General features: G+C 47.4%; 6 protein-coding genes across 6 annotated transcripts; 4 read left to right on the top strand and 2 right to left on the bottom strand.

Annotated features, from left to right (window-relative positions):
• Positions 1-705: 705 nt before the first annotated feature.
• PGRI_092990 (uncharacterized protein) lies at positions 706-3,438 on the bottom strand (the record flags this gene model as incomplete). The annotated part of the gene is made up of 2 exons (XM_040797012.1): positions 706-3,312; positions 3,361-3,438. The coding sequence occupies 2 exons, from the start codon at positions 3,436-3,438 to the stop codon at positions 706-708; spliced, it is 2,685 nt and encodes an 894-aa protein (XP_040650442.1).
• Positions 3,439-3,948: 510 nt separating this feature from the next.
• Positions 3,949-4,851, top strand: PGRI_093000 (SSH4 family protein; the record flags this gene model as incomplete). The annotated part of the gene is made up of 1 exon (XM_040797013.1): positions 3,949-4,851. One exon carries the CDS (start codon positions 3,949-3,951, stop codon positions 4,849-4,851), a length of 903 nt encoding a protein of 300 aa, XP_040650443.1.
• Positions 4,852-8,669: 3,818 nt separating this feature from the next.
• PGRI_093010 (uncharacterized protein) lies at positions 8,670-9,239 on the top strand (the record flags this gene model as incomplete). Its single annotated transcript, XM_040797014.1, has 1 exon — positions 8,670-9,239. The coding sequence occupies one exon, from the start codon at positions 8,670-8,672 to the stop codon at positions 9,237-9,239; it is 570 nt and encodes a 189-aa protein (XP_040650444.1).
• A 1,751-nt stretch (positions 9,240-10,990) lies between these two features.
• On the top strand, positions 10,991-16,469 carry PGRI_093020 (ATP12, ATPase F1F0-assembly protein; the record flags this gene model as incomplete). Its single annotated transcript, XM_040797015.1, has 7 exons — positions 10,991-11,270; positions 11,340-12,112; positions 12,437-12,447; positions 12,592-13,787; positions 13,842-15,226; positions 15,281-15,634; positions 15,699-16,469. The coding sequence occupies 7 exons, from the start codon at positions 10,991-10,993 to the stop codon at positions 16,467-16,469; spliced, it is 4,770 nt and encodes a 1,589-aa protein (XP_040650445.1).
• A 300-nt stretch (positions 16,470-16,769) lies between these two features.
• Positions 16,770-18,489, top strand: PGRI_093030 (putative mRNA processing protein (Mss51); the record flags this gene model as incomplete). Its single annotated transcript, XM_040797016.1, has 3 exons — positions 16,770-17,649; positions 17,743-18,400; positions 18,459-18,489. The coding sequence occupies 3 exons, from the start codon at positions 16,770-16,772 to the stop codon at positions 18,487-18,489; spliced, it is 1,569 nt and encodes a 522-aa protein (XP_040650446.1).
• Positions 18,490-19,211: 722 nt separating this feature from the next.
• PGRI_093040 (putative extracellular serine-rich protein) lies at positions 19,212-19,601 on the bottom strand (the record flags this gene model as incomplete). The annotated part of the gene is made up of 1 exon (XM_040797017.1): positions 19,212-19,601. One exon carries the CDS (start codon positions 19,599-19,601, stop codon positions 19,212-19,214), a length of 390 nt encoding a protein of 129 aa, XP_040650447.1.
• Between the last annotated feature and the right edge of the window lie 507 nt (positions 19,602-20,108).

Genomic DNA, 20,108 nt, shown 5'->3' on the forward strand with positions numbered 1-20,108 from the left:
GTCACTAGGTTGGAATCAGAATGAGATTAGGAGATCCATCTTATTATACTGACATGTATTTGCGCTGCTCTGCGAGCTGAACAACAAGAATGTCTCTTTATCTCAGAGATACTCAAGATAGGTGTGCTTTTAGCGATATACACTAACATAAAGAGCCATCCGCTTTTGATTGCCCATCCCAGTTGAGTCGAAAGCAGGACCTGCCAATTCCCTGGACTATGAAAAATAAACACTAACACAACGCTATTTCCCTTGTCAATTGTCTCATCCTGCCGACCCGTGAATGTTAGAGAGAAGTAATGGCCTCAGTTTCGTTCACCAGCATGTCTCTCCCATACCTATGGTCTCATACGCGGGTTGTAAACTCAACTGTCGACTCTATAGGTACCAGTACCATCTTGTTAGGGATTGACAAAAGCAAAAGGTGGCCTCGAGAAGAGTGCAGTCTAGAAGATGTGCATACATTACAAAGACGCGTATTTTTAGAAGTCATATTTCAATTCACATACATTTGATTCAATTAATCTGTGAAAAACTGTCTGTAAGATAGCCCAAAGATCGTAGCCATCAAGGACACAGATGATGCATATGCATAGGCAGAAAACCGAAACAAGAAACATAGAAATTCGAAAAGAAAGAAAAAAATCATAACATCATGGTAATCATTCACATCAGTCGTTAATATCATAGAGAAATCTTTTTAAATTAATGCTGACGTTCACGCATCTCAACAGCAGTAGCCCATCCCTCACAACAAGAACGGCTCATATTATGTCCACACCAGCAGCAGGTCACCTTGCGTAAAAGAAGAGGTGCAGGCCGTAGATCGGGCTTGGCAGCATGAGGAGCTGGGAAATTACCGAATGGCAGTGATTTTGATCCCGTCAGCTTACGGGTACCGCTGTCGGGTTGCTTCTTGGAGGGGGATCTACCCAGCTTGGAATCCGAGCCTATACTCTCGGGGTAGGCGAGACGTGCATAGACTTCGGGGGGTAGGTCGTGCCAGTACTTGCAGCGGCAGCAGATTACGAAGACCTTGGCAATAGTTTGTGAGTTGTGGGCTGATTTCGCTTTTTGGGATCTTCTTTTGAGGATGCTCATGGGGCCTAGTCGGGTTTGGGGGCTGCCATTTTCGGTAGCTGGTTGCGTGATGGTTTGTCTTTCGGGATGAATGTCGGGCTGAGTGCCAGGTTGAGGGCCGTCCTGTATGCCGCGATAAGTATCGCGATGAGAGCCAGGCTGCAGGATAGACGGAAGAACGGGCTGGTTGCTGAGTTGGACTGGTTGGACACTAGATTGGACGCTAGGTTGGATGCCAGGCTGGAGACTGGGATAAATGAGCGGACTGACGGGAGCCTCCTGTACAACCGGCGCTTCAATAGCAGATACCGAGGGACTGGTATCCACACGAGTCAGAGAGTTGCGTTTGAATCCAGGAGATTCGGGGGTATCTTCATCGGCAGTATCATAGTTTGAATGGCCGTCGTGGGAAGATGTGTGTGAAGGAGTACGGCTATGTCCTGGTATCAACCCTCCAGGTCCTCCAACAGCAAGGGTATTCGCAGGGAGTTCAGTGGAAGTGCAAGAAGCTCGACGAGGAGATCTCGCAGGGACAGCAAACGTGCCATCTGACAGGTCCTTAGATGTTTGGTTGCTTCTCTCCACGGGTGAAACACTTCCTGTATGGAATGAAGATCGCACGGGTACCTGGAATGGAGACGTGGGGGTGTCTCTGAGCGAATCAGTTGACGCCGTTGGCATTCTCCAAGTCTCTTGACTCCGTCGTTCGCTCTTGACTGGGACCTGTGGCAGCTCGGCCGACTGTGGGGATTCTTGGAAGTTTTCCTTGAAACGACTTGCAGTTCGCTTGGGGATATGCGACGAAGCGACAGGCAATCGACTTCTCCCTCGATCCTCGGGGAGAGGGTGGGCGGGAAGAGGTTGCGCGGGGGAGTGTGATAGCTGGGATGGGCTTGCATGGTCAAGATTCTGTGCTGTCGGTAATCTTGGAATGCTGGTATCATCCTGAGGCGATTCATCCGTATTTGCAGGATTCAGCGCGAGGGGAGACGACTTGTATGCTCGCGGGAAGGAATCCACTTGATTCTTCCTAGCAAGGTTTCCCGTGGCATTTGTTTGTGCTAGGTTTAGTGGTTGATAAAGCCTAGCATTGGATTGAATTGATGCATTTTCTAGAGTTTCTGGAAGTGTCATCTCCTGCAACTGACGAGCCGTGGTAACTTGAGTAGGCGAATCAAGGAAACCTGGATGTAAGTTAGGCTGGCTCAAGCTCTGCGACATTGACATGCTAGTAGCCCTAACGGAGCGGTCATAAGTAACTCGATCAGCAGACTTTTCTGTCGCGGGCACACTCTTCCTGTCATGCTTCAAAGCTGCGGAAAACACCTCCCTATCCAGATCGTTCGAGGCGAGTTTCTCACGGTTCCGAGCAGCTTTTCCAAGAATGGATCGGCTACCGTTGGGAATATTCTCCGACACTGACCGATTGGACAGTCCATTCTTTTTCTTCCAGGCTTCCGCCATCTTCCAGTTCTCACGAAGATCATCAGACTTCGGGGAGCTGTGGAGGAAATGGCTGTGCTGGGTCGCGTTGGGCATTTTGTTCGAAGCGGATAAATTCAGTGCAGTGCCATGCGTGGACTGTAACTCTCGGGTGATAGCTGTTCCAAACCTTTCCGGTAGAGCCAAAGGCAGAGAAGGTGGGGTCGTATCTGTCCTCAGCTGGCTAAACTCGGGAGACGGAGAGTCTACATCGCTCGAATTTGAATTCCGGCGTGATCGCCGGAATATCGAGGAAAAACCACTTGACGATCTCGGACGCTCTGCATTAGCACTAGAGCTTCTACTTGAGCTGCCCACCGGTTGTTTCTTGGTCAGACGGCGAGAGGATCTGTCATTGATTCCAAGGTCGGCCTTGGATTGGGCATCCTCAAGCGCTAGCAACCGCTTCTCGAGTTCTTTTCTCTCAGCTTCCAGGCGACGTGTGACACGCTTTTCTTTCTTCTTGGTTTTGTCCAACGTTGGAGCTTTGTCTCCATCTCCATTGGGATGACTAGGCAAGGGTGTCATTTGTTGGGTCGGAGTATCATCCATAGAGGTCCCATTTGCGACTGATAGACTTGAACCAGGTGTACCAGTGGAGGGTAAACGAGAGTTGGAGGAATAAGAGCGCGAGCTGGGCCCGGTCTCATCGTACAGGGAATGTCTCGCATAAGAATTACTGTCCTGTGCAAGAGCTTCACGAGCGAGGAATGGAACTGGGGGAATGAACTCGGTTTGACTGTGTCGTTTCTTTAAGGGGGTTAGATGAAGTTCCTTTGTTGGCTATAGTTAACTTACACTAAAGACACGGTGGATGTGGTCGGTAATGGATGATCGACGGACCCTGCGGGGCTGATCGGCGGGTAAGACCTCCATTGGAGTTTTTAGCGAAAAGCGAGTGACATTTGAAGGAATTAAGAGACTCGGAGAGAGATCGAGGGATCGTGTGATGTGTGAGACGTGATTCGTTAGTCGTGAGAGGTGTCAAGAGAAAGAAAAATAAAATAGAAAACGAGGGTTCAAGGCCACAGGCCAAAGGAAACAAAAAGAAAATGAAGAAAAAGAGAAAAAAGAAGAGGAGAGAAAAAAAGAAAAAGAAACGTTGAACAGTTGAGAATGGAAGAAATTCCGAATGTGCTTAGTATTGGCTGCATATGAAACCTCTCTATTCTTAGTGTTAATTTTTTTTTTCCTATGTGATAGCTAAATACTTACAATATCAAAATATCTAAATATATAAAACTAACAGAAAAATTTGGTCAAATTCCAAACTTATAGATAAAATGAAACTGTCAGAATGAGAGAATCCAACCCCCCTCGCTTGGCGTCGTCTAAAATCTGACTTCTTACCATCTTTCCTCACAAAACTACTGTGTGATACACAAAATGTCTAATCAAGACTTACCGCCAAGTTATGATGCATCACAATCACAGACTTCAGACAATCCACCTCCATATCACAACTGGCAAGAAGCAGTCCCTGACACAACCACATTCCCACCACCCCCCATCGCTGGCTACCTAATTTCAGGTACAGGGAACGCCTCCGAAGATGATGCCCAGCGCGCCCATGATTTCTGCAACTCGGTTCCACTCTGGCTCCCCACCCAACCTTCATCCGCCGTCTACAATGACGTACAGGCACACGACCTTCGACCTGTGCAGCCAGCCGAGCTGCGTGGTCATGTCTCGGCTGTTGCACATGGCCGCTGGCGTGGACATAGCGTCGATGGGAATGGGGACTGTGTCATTCTCACCCAGCTGCCGATGTACTTCCCTGCTGCGGACTCGCCATTTGTGCGTGAGCAGAAGAAAACGATCTACTTTGAGGTCAAGTTGTTGGCGCTGAGAGCGGGACCAACCCCACAGGATTGTAGTGGGATTTCGATTGGGTTTGCTGCACAGCCTTATCCGGCATGGAGATCTCCTGGTTGGGAGAGGGGTGGGCTGGGAGTGTTTTCGGATGATGGATGTCGGTTCGTGAATGATTCGTTTGGGGGCCGGGATTTTACCACGGCATTCAAGGTGGGTGAGACGGTTGGATTGGGGATGGAATTTGAGCTACCAGATAATATCGGGGAAAAGAATAAGAAATGCAAGGTGCATATCTTCTTCACGCGGAATGGATGCCGATCTGGGGGATGGGATCTGCATGAGGAGGTCGATGCAGATTCTGGAGGTGTTGAAGGCTTGGAAGGGGACTATGACCTCTATGGGGCGATTGGGTTGTTCGGTGGCGTCGATTTCGAGTCTTGTTTTGAGCCTGCAGGTTGGCTATGGAAGGAGTGAAACGGTTTTCTTTTTTTTTTGGATCTGCCAAGGAGTTTACAGGTCATAGGGCTGACTATTTTCTTGCTCTCTGACTTTCTTTTTTGCTTTTTTTTTGGCTCGTATAGCTTTATGGTTTTATGTTGTACATTTTTATATTGATCTCAGTATGGCCTGATACATCCAAAGCTTAGCTTTAATATACAAAGCAGACACACCTTTATATATAACATAAAAAGAACACAGACTAATTTGCACAGCCTATTTCAACGGTCAACGCCGAGGCTTACCCTGCATGGCGTAAATGAGATTCTGCACATGTGTTCTGGAAAGGGAATTGTATTTTCTTCTTTTGTCTAGTCTTCCTGGTAAGTGCAGTAGTGCCCGGGGGGGATGCACGAGGTGCAGTTCCGCTACGACGACGGCCCTTGCGACGTCTGATGAGCAAGTGCATCTCTGCCGCTTTTCCGTATGGTCAGTCTATCCTAGCTGCATGAACGGCAGGAAATCGTTTTATTTGACGTCAGGATGTGCCGAGCGCATTGCGATCTTTGTCCTTTTGCATATGTAGATTTGGGCGTTTTGATACCAATTTCGGGGGGGTTTCTTTCAAGATTCTTATCTGCTTATAACAGGGAATTTCTATTGAGAAAGCTGAAATGAGTATATATTACGGAGTTGACTAGAACGCGCACTGATAGCAAGAAGATAAGCCTGCGCTCGGTTCTCTCTGGTCAAGTTCGTAAGCGATGCGCCTATTCATCTCGTGCTCGTATATATAAATGACCGAGTCTATGGTTGAAAGAGCCGCAGTAAGAGGTCTGAGAGTTAACCCATTTGAACTTTGGAAAAGCCACCAAAGTCAAGTAAAATATGAGATATATACAATATATACTCCGTATATACTCCGTATATATATATGTGTTCATATCTTTCTATAAACGGAGAAGCCGGTGATATGTTCTCCTATATTTTTTTTAAAAAATACAGTGTATCTTAAAATACCCCATAAAATGAGGATCCCCTAAAAAGGAAAAAACAAAAAGCCACCCAGCCCATATTCCTGCAACTAACCCACTAGAGAGCGGCTAGAATGGCACGGATGTTTCCACCTACCAATTAGACTAATTTTCATTTTACTGTTATGGGAGAATACGTTATTTACTACGGAGTACGGAGTATACTAGTACTCTACATATATAAATACCACATATATATATATATAGGAATACTGTGAAATCAGTATTTTCAAGATGTCAAGACTCAAAAAGAATCACAATGGGTTTGTTAAAAAGAGATCCACTGAAAAAGTTACAAATATCCCCACAGCCGATCTAAATTTCTGAATAACAAAGAGAGGAAAAAATAATTAAAATAAAATAAAATAAAAAATAAAGACTAGAGCATAAAGGGTAGTAGTTCCATATCGGCTGTACTAATCTCTTAAAATGGGTTTGGCCGGGAAAGAATTTCTCTGATCGACTGCATGTCATCGCCCCTTTTTCCCGTGACAGACCCGGCCCCCATTTGATATCCCGGAGGTGACCTGGGGTCTATGCGTAAAAGAAAGAGAAAAAACAAAACCCACAAGCCCCTCTTCTCTCTCTTTCACAAATCATAATATTGAAAGTGAATTAGAAATCCGGCCATTCCCGGCCGGTGGAGTGCGGGTTTAAATACTGGGAGTCCGTGCAGCCGAGATACGCGTCTGTTTCACTCAAGACGTGATCTGGATGCGGCCGGACACCGTTGCTATTTCGTACTTTTCAAGTTCGGAGAAATAAAGAATATATATATTTTTTTAACGCTAATGATACAAGGTACGGGAATATATGTGCATATGCAAAGAACCCAGATAGAACCGTTGCAGATAAGAGGAAAATAAAACCCCATAAATTGCCACTTGTAGAACGCCGTGAAGAGGAGGTCTTAGCCACTTCCCCCCCAAAAGTACCAGATTGCGAGTTTGGACGATCACGACCGAGATATCCATATTGGGCCTTCTGCAGATGCATTAATCCCATCTTCTCCGGTCGTGCCCCCATTCTGCTAAGGCTGGAACACCTTTTTAAACGCCAAAGCGATACTAGCGCCAAGGGTGTGAAATGGTATTCTTTTGGATATAGTATAGCTGTACTCTGTATAGAATGTAGATACCATTATACTCTGTATACTCTGTATACATAATATATATATATACATAAAGTATATGTCCACGGGTGTATATATATATATGTAGTAATAAATAGATATCAGATTATCAGCACGGTCCAGGTTCGTATACTCGTGACGGATACATATTTACCTTCACGCCACCGAGGCAGCTGGTTGCCCTTCGGCATTAAGCCATCAGGCGATCTGTCGACATTTACTTTTCCCTTATTTTTCCCTTATGAATTTCTTATGTTTTTCCCCATTCAGGGTTATAAAATTCCCCCATTCCAGTGCCCCCCCCCCACCTTAAAGCTGTTACACGGGTTTAACGATCGCCACTAGGATTATCCGTATTTTTTCTTTTGCTTAGACCAATTCTCTTCAATGTTCTCTCCGAGATCCAAAAGAGTTAACGTACTTTTGAACATTTTGACTCCATTTGGCTTTAAATTATTCCACAAATCATTACACCTTTTTATCATATTTCAGATATCCAGAGTCGCTTCTCAAGATTCAAAGGCAACGTGCATGACCGGATATGTTCTCCATAGAATTACTTGCCTTTTTTACCGAACAGTTCTATGGTACCTGGGGACAAAGTACCTTTCGTAAGGTTGCATTGCTCGGAAGAACCTGACCATGAGGTATCTTTATATGCATCTAAACTAAACGGTTGCCTCCTAACCATTATTATAGATGTATAGTTATATATTTTCCTTGAAAACACACTAAACAAGTTAGTATTAAAAAAAATAAAAAGAAAAAAAAGCAAAAAAAAAGCAAGGTACATATGTTCCCCACAAGTGAATATAAGTTCATAGATACCAAAATATATACAACATAGACAAATACGTAAAATGGGTCAATCATTCTCCTAGACTCTAGATCCAGGGTCTCTGACGCACGAGGCAAAACTACACCTGCAGCACACTCAAAACGAGCTATTTAGTTTTATTTAGTTTTAATTATTTTCTATATTTTTTATTTTTTATTTTCCATATTAGATATTTTTTATATATTTTTATATTCTTATAATATTATTTGGTTTAGCTCATCGCATGTGCCCTTCTTACTTTATAATCTCTGCCTCCCTTCAAAGTACTATCTTTTTTTTCCCTTTCTCTCCTATTCTCTTTTTCCTCAAAAGGAAGCATTGTCTCCCTGACATTCGTTACTCTGCCTAAGTTTAAGGCAATTGACCGGACTTGATAGGCATAGCTTATACCTCCGTATCTCTTACCAATATTTAGGGTTACGTGGGGACAAGTTTCACGCCATGGCATTCCCGTTTCTGCGAGCATTCGTCACACTCTTGTGAGTATCTTTTATAGCTTAATCCCGACTCTCTGTCTCTCTCTCTTTCTCTTAGCTAACGAGTAAGTCTCTATCGTTATACCCGACTCGTATTTAACTTGTTCTCCTTTTGGACATTTAAACCAATCCCACCACCGCAAAACCCCAAATTGACCTCACAAGATGTGACGGTGATCATTCCATCGTTGGAGGGGTGTGGTGCCGAACTGGTGGAGACCATACGGACCATTCTTGAAAATCAACCCTTCGAATTGCTCTTGGTGACAATCGAGGCCAATCGCATGAAGGCCGAACAAATGTTGAAAACTATGCCAGCATCGGAATCACGAATCCGATTGTTCACAGTTGAACATCCCAATAAGCGCCGTCAAATGACTCAAGCCATTCCCGAGGTCCGAACTGCTATTACCCTTCTGGCCGATGACGACGTGAGTTGGCCTCGTACTCTCCTCCCTTGGATTCTGGCCCCCTTCGAAAAGGATGAAAAATATGGTGGGGTGGTGACCTGTCAGCGATTGCGCCGGGCGATTGCGCCGAGCCTCTCACAGCGAGTTTGGGGTTTCTTGGGAGCTTTGTACCTGGAACGACGCAACTTTGACTGCGGCGCAACTACCCATGTGGATGGTGGACTTCCCTGCATGTCAGGACGGACGGTTGCGTATCGGACACAAATTCTGCAGAATGAGGCATTCACCTATGCCTTCACCAATGAGGAGTGGTGGTTCGGCAAATACCAACTCAACGCCGACGATGATAACTTTATCACCCGTTGGATGGTCTCGCACGGATGGGAAACTTATATGCAGTACCACCCTGAGGCAGAGGTGCTGACTACTCTCGAGGACAACCCTCGTTTCTTGAAGCAATGCGCCCGCTGGTCAAGAAGTAATTGGCGGAGCAATCTGACTTCGATGTTTCACGAGAAACACATTTGGCAGTAAGTGCAACTTTTTTTTTCCCCCTTCCCCTGTTATCTCGGTGCCTTTTGTCTTTTTTTGTCTTTTTTTTTTTCTTTCTCAATTTGATCGGGTCAAAAAGAGACTCTATATTTTTTGGTCCGAATCTAGGCGTTGAGAACTTGGTGTGACCCGATGGGAAAAAGAAATATAACTAACAAAATTGCTATAGTCGTCAACCTTGGAGTGCTTATGCCGTTCACCTGACCACTTTGTCGCCGCCTGCCTTCTTAGGTGACATTTTACTTGTTTGGCTGTGCCACAAGGCGACTGGATCCTGGGGAGAGTCATATCATGATCAATCCATGACTATGCTCTACATCTGGATCTTCACTAGCAAGTGGATTAAGCTATTGGGTCATTATCTTCGTTATCCAGTCGATATACTGTTGTTACCCATTTCCGTCCTCTTCGGTTACTTCCACGGTGCAATCAAGATGTATGCCGTAATGACATTGAATGTGGTATGTTTAATTCTCTTTTCTTTTTCTTTTTTTTTTTTTTTTGACATTTCTCGTTTTTGTTTTTGTTTTCTTATCGCATACGTGTGTGTATCAAAGCGCAACCCCCTCCTATGACAGTTCAGCATCACAACGCTTTGACTATCGCTTGCATGTTTACCCACTATTTTTTCCCCGATTGTTTTAGATCGTGCAGCTACCTGCCTTTCTGATTTGATCTTTTGAATTCTGCATTGACCATAGAGCTGGACTGACTTTTCTTTTTTTACAGACAACATGGGGTAGCCGTGATGGCGCCGATGATTACGACGCTGAGCGTATGAAGAAGCGGACGGATGCTGATCGAATGAAGCAACCATATTATCCGCAATATCTCATTAAATGAGTTCTTTTTATTCCCTATCCATGTCTACACCTTGTACTGGGAACAGGGAAGAACTTCTGGTCCATTGAGTTGGCCCTCTATATCACTCATGACGAAACGCCGTGACGACACCCATATGCTCTGCTTTTTTTTTCTCTCTCTCCCTCCTTTTACCCTGGCGATTTCAGATATCTGCCCGTGTCGCCAAGTTGTCGAGAGTGTGAACTTCAAAGCTATGTTCTTCCTCTCCAACGTCAATCCTGCGTCTCTCTTCTGCCCAATGTTTTTCTTTTCTCTGCACATTGCCTGGTCAAAAACAAAATGGTGGCCGAGTCTTGATTTATCGAGTCATTTATCCCCCTTCTCTTCTTGTAAATTACAAAAGCATGGGCGGATGTCGTTCTGCGATTGTTCTGCTTGACTTCGTGTCTTGGTTTACTTTTCAGCTTTGATTCCCCTTTTTCCTGTGAGAGCTGTCCTTTTTCTTAGATGCAAGGTGGTATTCTGAACTTTCTGTTGTTTTTTTTTCTCTCTCTCTCTTTTGCTTTCCCAAACTGCAGATAATTTCTAATTGATCGGAATTTACGCATTTACGCATATCATTTTCCTAGACAAGACCTGGATCCTGTCATATTTTCTAATTCTGATGCCATGCAGATGACTCGGTCTAGAACCAGTCCAAATAGGCTTGAATGTAGTAAGAAACTAGCGTCAAAGCTCATATATGTAATTTATGTGAGACAAATGTACTCCGTAGATTGTGTAGATCCTATTTGGGATTGTGGCGCCTGTGGCGAGAGCCAAGACTTCGGGAAATGTTCAAAGTGCCAATTGACCTCCAACTTTGGATTCAGGAACCATCATCAACTTTTCTCATTCATAGGGTTTGGTCTTTCACCTTAGGGGAAAAAATGGTCGCGTTTGCTCGTGCTGCGTTTCCATCGCAGCTATCCGTCGCCCGTCCCATGTTACGCCGGCGCATTCACTCATCGCCCTTCAGATCAGCTGTTGCACACCCAGTGACTGCCCACGGTCCTCCTCCTAAAGCACCAGCTACTCCGTCAGTAGAGTTCAAGGAGACCTCATCAAATGCAGAGCTCCCAGCTTCTGGAGGTGAAGCCTCGCGATACAATCTCACTGCTGCGCTGAAGAAGCGGTTTTGGAAGGATGTCCATGTGCATGGAAAGTCAGGTATGAGGGGAACAAGCATTGGCTATCTTTCTCATTGATACTTGCCAGCTAACCCACGCATTTGTCCAGATGAATATCAAGTCCTGCTTGACAAGCGACCCGTCAGAACCCCGGCGAAAGAAATTCTTACTATTCCCTCCACAAAGCCTCACCTTGCCCACGCTGTTGCGTTGGAGTGGGACGTAATGGCCTCCGCCCAGAGTGCTCTCAAAAGCCACCTTATACCCATGACCTCCCTCGCAGCCCGCGCCACCGATATCGCCCGCGAAGATGCCGAGGGTAAAAACACCACCAGAAAACAGATCATCACAACTGCCATGCGGTACCTAGACACCGATACTCTCCTCTGCTGGGAGCCTGAGCGACAAATGCACGCATTGGAACGGACGACAGCCGATGGAAAGCCCATCGAGAGCCTCCGCCAGATTCAAACGAGGATCGCGGGAAACATCATGAGCTTTTTGTCTACCAAGGTCTGGCCTGGTCTTGAAATCATTCCTATCCTCGACAACAATAGCATTCTTCCTCTCTCTCAGCCGAAGGGTACAAAAGACAGTATCTGCACATGGGTTTCGGAACTATCTGCATATGACTTGGCGGGTCTTGAGCGGGCAATCCTTGCTTCCAAGAGTCTCCTTATAGCGGTCCGCCTAGTGGTGGAATGGAGCGAGAACTTCCGCCACATTCAGCGACCTGAGACAAAGAAGTTCGGCATCGAGGAGGCAGCTGAAGCTTCGAGTCTGGAGGTTACCTGGCAGACTAATATGTGGGGAGAAGTTGAGGATACTCACGATGTTGGCAAGGAAGACTTGAAGCGACAATTGGGTAGTGTTGTGATTTTGGTTAGTGGGGAGACTCGATAAACTAGCATCTGTAAATTAGGAGTATACTGTATGATATATATAAATGGCATGGACTTTGTATAAATGTGTGTATATTACAGTGAGTACCATCTCATATATATCTAGAAAAGAGGACTCGAGGGAAACACCTTGCCAAGGCGGAGATCAGCATCATTTGCCCCCCAAGAACCCTGAGGTTCCCTCCCCGAATTTCATCTCATTCTCTTTACCTGATATTTGGGATATCTAGGGTTATAAGGATGCCTGATAAACCTGAAGGGTAAGTGTTTTCATTCCCAAGGTTGACACTAAGACCGATCCAAGGTTCATCTCCAGTATGACACCTGTGAGACCCCGGGGGGGAATACCTTCAATGTTGACTTCCCCTTTTATCTCTCTCTGACTCTCTGAGCTTGCAACCTTTGATACGTTGCGAACGTGGTGTATGGACTTTTTACTGACATGCCACTGTCGTTCAGGCATAAACGCTCTCGAAGCGCAATAGCACTTGCCCTCCTCCACCGTGACAAGTCTAAGGGCGAAGATAAAGATCTCGACGGAGACACAAACTCCGTCACCTCTACTTCCTCGAATCCCGGCTCGTTGAAACACACCCCTAGTCGCCATAGCCGTCGCAAACAAGGCCAGGACTTGAGTCCGCCACCAGCCATTCAAGAATCCGCCGAGAATATGAACACAGCCGAAGATCTGCCTTCCTTGAATCAGATGGAGACTGGCAGCATGTCGCTTGAGCAGTCTGTTCGCACCTTCCGTCTCTTCGAGATTTTGCGCAGCGGCGATACTACCGCTATCTCCAAGGCCATTAAGGATACTACCGACCCGCAAGGCGCGAGTTGTCTCAACGGCACGACTGTCCTCCATTTGGCTCTGCAGTGCGCCGAGCCCCAGGTTGTGGAATATGTGCTGTCCACTGCGGAGGACCTCGATATCAACTCGCGAGATCGGGATGGAAACACGCCACTTCACATTGCCGCCCAGCTGGGTCGGGGCCCGCTTGTTCGCGAATTGCTGAACCGACCGTCTATAAATGATTCCATTGTCAACTATCGGGGTCAGACGGCTCTCGATTTGGCCCGTACCCCTGAAATCTTCCAACAGCTTCAGCTTGCGCGGTCTCTCTTCATTGATAGCAAGAACCAGGAGATTCAGGGTTTGATTGGGCGCTCTGATTATAAGGGATTGGAGGCTTTACTCGAGGAACCTCGAGTGGAGGGTATTATGGATGTGAACAGTTACGATCTAGTTACTGACCCGACGACAGCCCAATCGGGTGGCACGCTTCTGCATGAGGGTGCTAGAAATAAAGATGCGCAGCTCATTGAAATCCTTCTAACACATGGCGCGGATCCTTTCCGTCGTGACAAGAAGGGGAAGCTACCGCAGGATGTTACCAAAGATGATAAAACCCGCGCTCTCTTGAAGAGATCACCGGCTGCTGTTATTGCTCAGCGCGGTATCCAGGAAAGGGCTATACTCGGAAATAGTAATGCCCAAGGCCTTGCCGGGCGCGTTTCGGTTGGCGATGCCCCGCTTGGAGGCAAGGACGCTCGCGAGATGAGAGGTTATCTAAAGAAATGGACGAATTACACCACGGGGTACAAGTTGCGCTGGTTCGTTCTGGAGGATGGAGTTTTGAGTTATTATAAACATCAAGGTAAGTCTTGTTATCGCTTCTCGTGCCGTCGAGCCCTGCTAACTTGCCCTAAAGATGATGCAGGCTCTGCTTGTCGCGGTGCGATCAACATGAAGATTGCTAGACTTAGCATGGATGCTCAGGATAAGACGCGCTTTGAAATCCACGGCAAGTCATCGGTCAAATACCACCTCAAGGCCAACCATGTTGTGGAGGCAAAACGCTGGTTCTGGTCCCTCAACAATGCCATACAGTGGGCCAAGGATGAAGCGAAGGAGGAGGAGCGTCAGCGGTCGAAGAATGCGGAGGTACTTCGTCAGGCTAAGATCGACCAGACAGAAGGACGCCCTGCGGATACGCCATCGGAGTCTGGCCTTTCTCACAAGCCCAGTACAAAGGGTCTCGCTCCTCCATCTCTAGGCGGTGGCAGCAGCAGTGGCACAAGGCTCAGCACATATGCATCCCGCACCACCTTGGATATCCCAGCCGGGGACGAAGATAGCTCCGCTTACGGCGGCTCTTATGACCAGATCCTTGCCCCAAACGACATGAACAGAGTAACGAGCCGTGTTACAACTGCACCAGACGGAGAGGAAGATGATGAAGAATTCGTCGACTATGGTTCAAGCCACGAGAATGAGATGCCAGCCGCTGATAAAGATGCTCTAAATATCACCGCACAGTCTGCAAAGCTTCAGTTGGATCTTCTTGCAAATGTGGCTGCCTCGATACAGAGGGAGAAATCCAAGAATCCAGAAATGACCATCTCGGATCCAGCCCTCGAAGAAGCCCTCGGTGCTTATGAAGCTGCAGTCAGCAGTCTCAAAGGCCTAGTGCAGAATCTGCTCAAGATCTCACGAGATCGAGACTCTTACTGGCAATCTCGTCTCAGTAGGGAAGAGTCCATTCGTCAGATGTGGGAAGAAAGCATGGCCCGCGTGGCCCGCGAGCACGAGGAGCTGCAATCCAAGATGGGCGAGTCTGAGGAGAAGCGGAAGCGGACCAAGCGGGCCCTGAAAGAAGCCCTGGAGAGCGCAACAGGCAGTAGCCGTTCTATCGCTGGTGTCCAACCCCCTTTGCCGACAAACAACCAAGATCTTGAGGTTAGCCAAACTGAACGTGGGGCTGCCGAGATGCTGGTTGAAGCAGACCAGGCTACACATAAACCATCCATGACACCCGCGCTCACTCGCAATCCATCAACGTACTCCAAGCTAAGCAGTCTCTGTGGCTCGGAATCGGATGGAGAAGAGTTTTTTGATGCTATTGATGCCGGTGAAATCGAGGTAGAGGATTTCAACAACGCCGAGAAGAGCAATATGGAACAACCTAAAGATGAAAGTGCCGAGCTTCGGGCTGTGAAGAGTAGCATCATTGCACCCTCCTTTAAGGGTTATGAAGATCCCATCAGAGAGCGACTTAAGATGGATGCTGATGATAGGCCAAAGATCTCTTTGTGGGTAAGTTATGGCGTTTCCTTTTTCTTTTCTTTCCCAGTGCTAACTACTGTTTAGAGCATTCTGAAATCTATGATTGGAAAGGACATGACGAAGATGACACTCCCGGTGTCCTTCAACGAACCAACTTCACTGCTTCAGCGAGTGGCTGAGGATCTTGAATATACCGACCTCCTTGATATCGCTGCTGGCCGGTCTGATTCAATGGAACGACTGGTCTACGTCGCCACGTACGCCGCAAGTGAGTATGCCTCGACCATTGGCCGTGTCGCAAAGCCCTTCAATCCCCTGCTGGGTGAAACCTTCGAGTACGTGCGTCCGGACAAGGGCTATCGATTCTTTGTGGAGCAAGTTAGTCACCACCCACCAATTGGAGCTGCGTGGGCCGAGTCGCCCAGATGGGACTACTGGGTAAGTGCATCCGATTCCGTAAGCCAATGTACGTTAGAAGGGCTAACCAAAACTACGTATTTAGGGTGAGTCGTCCCTCAAGTCCAAGTTCTACGGCAAATCCTTTGACATCAACCTGCTGGGCACATGGTTCCTGAAGTTGCGACCTTCCTCCGGTGGAGAGGAGCTTTACACGTGGAAGAAGGTGACCTCGTCGGTCATCGGGATCATCACTGGTAACCCCACAGTGGACAACTACGGTTTGATGGAAATCAAGAACTGGACCACCGGCGAAGTCTGCTACCTCGACTTTAAGCCCCGTGGCTGGAAAGCCTCATCGGCCTACCAGGTGACAGGAAAGGTCGTTGACAGCGAAGGCTCCCCCAAATGGAGCATTGGTGGCCGCTGGAACGATAAGATCTACGCGCGCCACACCCCCGGCTTTGAGGCACCTGTCTCCGGCCAGGATCCCGAGTCTGCCAAGACCTTCTTGGTTTGGCAGGCTCATGATCGTCCTACGGGTATACCTTTCAACTTGACTCCGTTCGTGATCACGCTCAACGCTCTCCCCGAGGGCTTGAAAGAGTGGTTACCTCCCACTGATACCAGATTGCGACCCGATCAGCGTGCTATGGAAGATGGTGAATATTCTTTGGCTGCTGATGAGAAGCACCGCGTTGAAGAGAAGCAGCGTGCTAAGCGCAGAGATCGCGATACCAACGGCGATGTCTACGCGCCGCAATGGTTCGTCCGTGACAAGTGTCCTGTTACCGGAGAGGAGTTCTGGGCTCATAATGGAAAATACTGGGAGTCCAGAGAAGCACATGATTGGAGTCGATCCGAGGATATCTTCTGAGAAGTTGTTGGCTTGTTGTCTTCGCTTGGTTGCTTTGTACAAGACTCTCGATTGTCATAAATGAATCAATTCTGGATAGCTTTCTCATGGACATGGGCTCATCTGGGTAGAAACCCAACAGTAAATAGGAAAAGTAGAATGCCCTTAATTGACAGAATAAAACTGACTTTTATTCTGTCAATTCCCAAAGTTGAAGATATCTTCCAAAGATGGTCGCTATCAGTCACGTGTCGCCGCAAAAACATCCCCAGAGCTATCCGTGGTCTGATCAGTTCCCCTCCACAACCAATTGACATCGCAATGGCAGGATACACTTGTGTCCAGTGCCTACAGGTCCTCCGCCAAGGAGTACGGGCCTCAGCCCCTCACGCTCGCCTGCAGAGCCTTGCTACCGCGCGGCGAAGAAGCCCCATCTCCCCGTCGTTCATCCGCAGCTTCGGCTCGCAACGCAACAGTCGATCGCTCGGCAGCTCTCCAGAGCAGCCAAAGCACAGACATCCACAGTCATGCTGTGCCCCCAAATCCTCGCCTTCTCCCCTCGGGGAACGAGCAGCTCACACGGCAACTGGGGCCTCCGGTAACACTCGGGTTAACAATATTCGGGCCGTCCTAAAACCCGACAACCTGTTCCATTCCTTCTCTGATTCGCCCTCGCCGGCAATCCGCAAACGTGCCCAGTTCATCAAGCAGAATGCTTTCTGCCCTCACCCAAGCCACCAGCAGACCCGCGCGCCCGTCTCGCCGCATGACCCCGAAGCCAGAAAAAGCACCGATGAGGCCAATCTTCCCCCGGCCCATTCGCACTTCGAGTGCCCCGACTGCGGTGTGCCAGTGTACTGTTCCGAAGGCCACTGGATGGACGACTTTGAGGCTCACCTCGAAATCTGTGACACTCTGCGCCAGATCAACGAGGACGATCACGACCTGAACTCCGGCCGCTTCTTCCCTGAATTCCATTACCCCGGTCCTCAGGATGATAACTTCGTCATCAACATGACTAACTGGGATACTTACCTCTACACTCGTGAATTTGCGGCTATCAACGACGACCGCTCCATGCGTCAGGTTACCCGCATGCTCACCTACCCCCAGACAATCGGTAGTGTCCTACACGAGCTTAGCCCGTACAGTGTTCGTTCCGGTGGTCGACTCACACCGGAAGGATTGAAGAGTATGAGTGGTAAGTCCGATACTATATAGCAGCAGAGCATCTGCTGGCAGTACCCCCCACCAAAAAAAAACACACACACAGCAAACTAACCCCCATCCCCAGCCCTCCGCTACACCCTCCACCCCCCTAAAGCCGGTGAAAGCATCGATGTCAAAGGCCTCCGCCTGCATGCGCCCCCAGTGCGAATCTTCATCCTCGGCGCCCGCGCAGAGTCATCCCTCCCTCGTGACGTCTGGCTACAGCTGCAGTACATGTACCCGCGCGCCCTATTGCACCTAATCTTCATCGGACCGGAGAGCATGGCGAATCGAGACGGAGAGTATCCACTTCCCGAGCGTACGCCCGAGAACCCCTTCGGCGGCATCGTCGAGGACAGACTCGGTGGCCAGATGAAGATCACTACCTACGTGGACTACTTCCACACTATGAACAAGGCTCAGTATTTCGGTCCCTTTGACCCTTACCTGGATTGCTTTATGCTCTTCCATCCTGGTCTCGGTCACCCGGCTAGCTCGCATGAGTGGGAGGAGACGCTCCCTCAGCTGCTTGAGACTAAGGTTCCTATCATCTGTACTGGGTATACGCAGTGGGATCTGGAGCGCGATATCAACTGGGTGAGTGAGAAGTGTCGTGGGGAGTTTGATGTGCTTCTTGAACCGGGGGAGAATATCTTCCGCAGTCTGCGCTGGGATCTGAATGATCAGGATCCTCATGATGTTTCTTGTGGAAACTGGGGATTGTGGGCCTTCCGAGGCAAGAGGTATGTTGTTTTTTTTTCATTGGCTGAATAGAGGGATGTTGGCTAACCTACTCGACAGATACGAAGCTGCCTTCTCCAAAGAGGAGTAGGCTAGTTATAGCTCTCCCTTTCTGTACGATATCTTTTTCTGGTGCCCATTCTTGGGGTCATTGTAGTAGATAAGATCAGTGTCAGTCCTCTCCGAAGTTATTCACGATTATCGATGCGCTTGGTCCAGATGGTATTTTCATGAAGCATATGCTGTAGATGAAGCTATGACAAAGCTCTCATAGAGAAAGCTATGGATTCATACTATATAAATACTAAGTGCCCAATCACGATATGAAGGAGGTTTGTAGATTTAAGGTCAAATGTAGCCACAATGAATGGTATAAATTGCACAAAAAGTAAAGCTCGTAAGTCTTACACTCGTTAACAGTAGTATGACATCCAAGAGCAAAGATGCAGGCATCAATGCGGAGAAAGAATCCAAAGTCAACCAAGATAGAAAGGAAGAAGCATTGATAGAAAATGCTTGGAGATCAAAAAGGGAGTATCGAAGGGAGAAGAAAAGGGTATAAATATCGGGAAATCGGAAAACACGTAAAATCCACCGTGACCAGAAGATAAGGAGGTTAAGAAAACGGTATGTTAAGAAGAAAGAATATGTAGAGAAGAAAATATCCCAAACAAGAAGAGATTGGAAGGATCAAGTGGGGGCCATTTGATATCCAAAGCTGACACTGGATGCAATGTGACAAAAGTCGAGACCAAAAATCGGGTTGTGTAGCTCAAAATTGCTCGTTCAAATGAGCCAAATAAATGGAGTAATTTAGATCATGAGAAGACCGGCAATGGCGGCTGCACCGGCAGCCATGAAACCAGGGAGGTGAACAGAGGCAGCATTGGTAGGAGGAAGGGAAGGAGTAGCCGAGGCAGTCTCACCAGCGTGGGTGGTAGACTTGATCAGGCGAGTGGAGGAGCTGGCGATGTGGCTCGCAGAAGGGGTAGCACTGGAGGAGGGAGTGCTGGTGATGACAGGAGTCCAGGTCGAGGTGGAAGTTTCAGTTGTTGAGATTGGGGTCGAGGTGGACGATGGGGGAGTGTAGCCAGAAGGCACCAGAGTGATAGTCTTGGTGATACATTCGGCTGAGGCAGCTTCAGTAGCAAATGCGACAGGCGCGAGGGCCGAGAGGAAGAGAAGAGTCTTGGTAAACTGCATTGCAAAGTTGAAATTTGAGAATTACGAATTGCAAATTGTAAAATTGCAAAGAAACAGTAATTCAAGTTAAAAGAGTGAATATAGCTGATAAAAAGAATGTGAGAACAAAAGAGTGACACTGTTTAGAACAGGAGAAGTTGCAAAGAGGAAAAAGGGAGGTTTCGAAGGTTCCAAGACGGTACGGGTAAACAAGTACTAAGGCATCAAGGCATTAAGGCATTAAGGTACAGATTTAAGGCTTTTAAGGCAACAATTGACACCCAAGCAACCGTTGGAATGTCAATTATATACATTTATACATATCAAAATAACTATCTTTCCTTTTTTTTTGGTTATTTAAAGCCTGATTTCTATTCTTTTTACTATTATTTTTGAAAAATACCACTCGTTTCTGACAGTACAACTAGCCCAATTTAGGAAAATCCTCGTGTCTTAGCACAGCAATAACTACATAGGTAGTTATAAATCAGTACGCAAGCGTTGTGACCACTTTGCTATGATACACTG

The sequence above is a fragment of the Penicillium griseofulvum genome (assembly GCF_001561935.1).
Source record: "Penicillium griseofulvum strain PG3 chromosome Unknown contig_13, whole genome shotgun sequence".
Taxonomy (NCBI): domain Eukaryota; kingdom Fungi; phylum Ascomycota; class Eurotiomycetes; order Eurotiales; family Aspergillaceae; genus Penicillium; species Penicillium griseofulvum.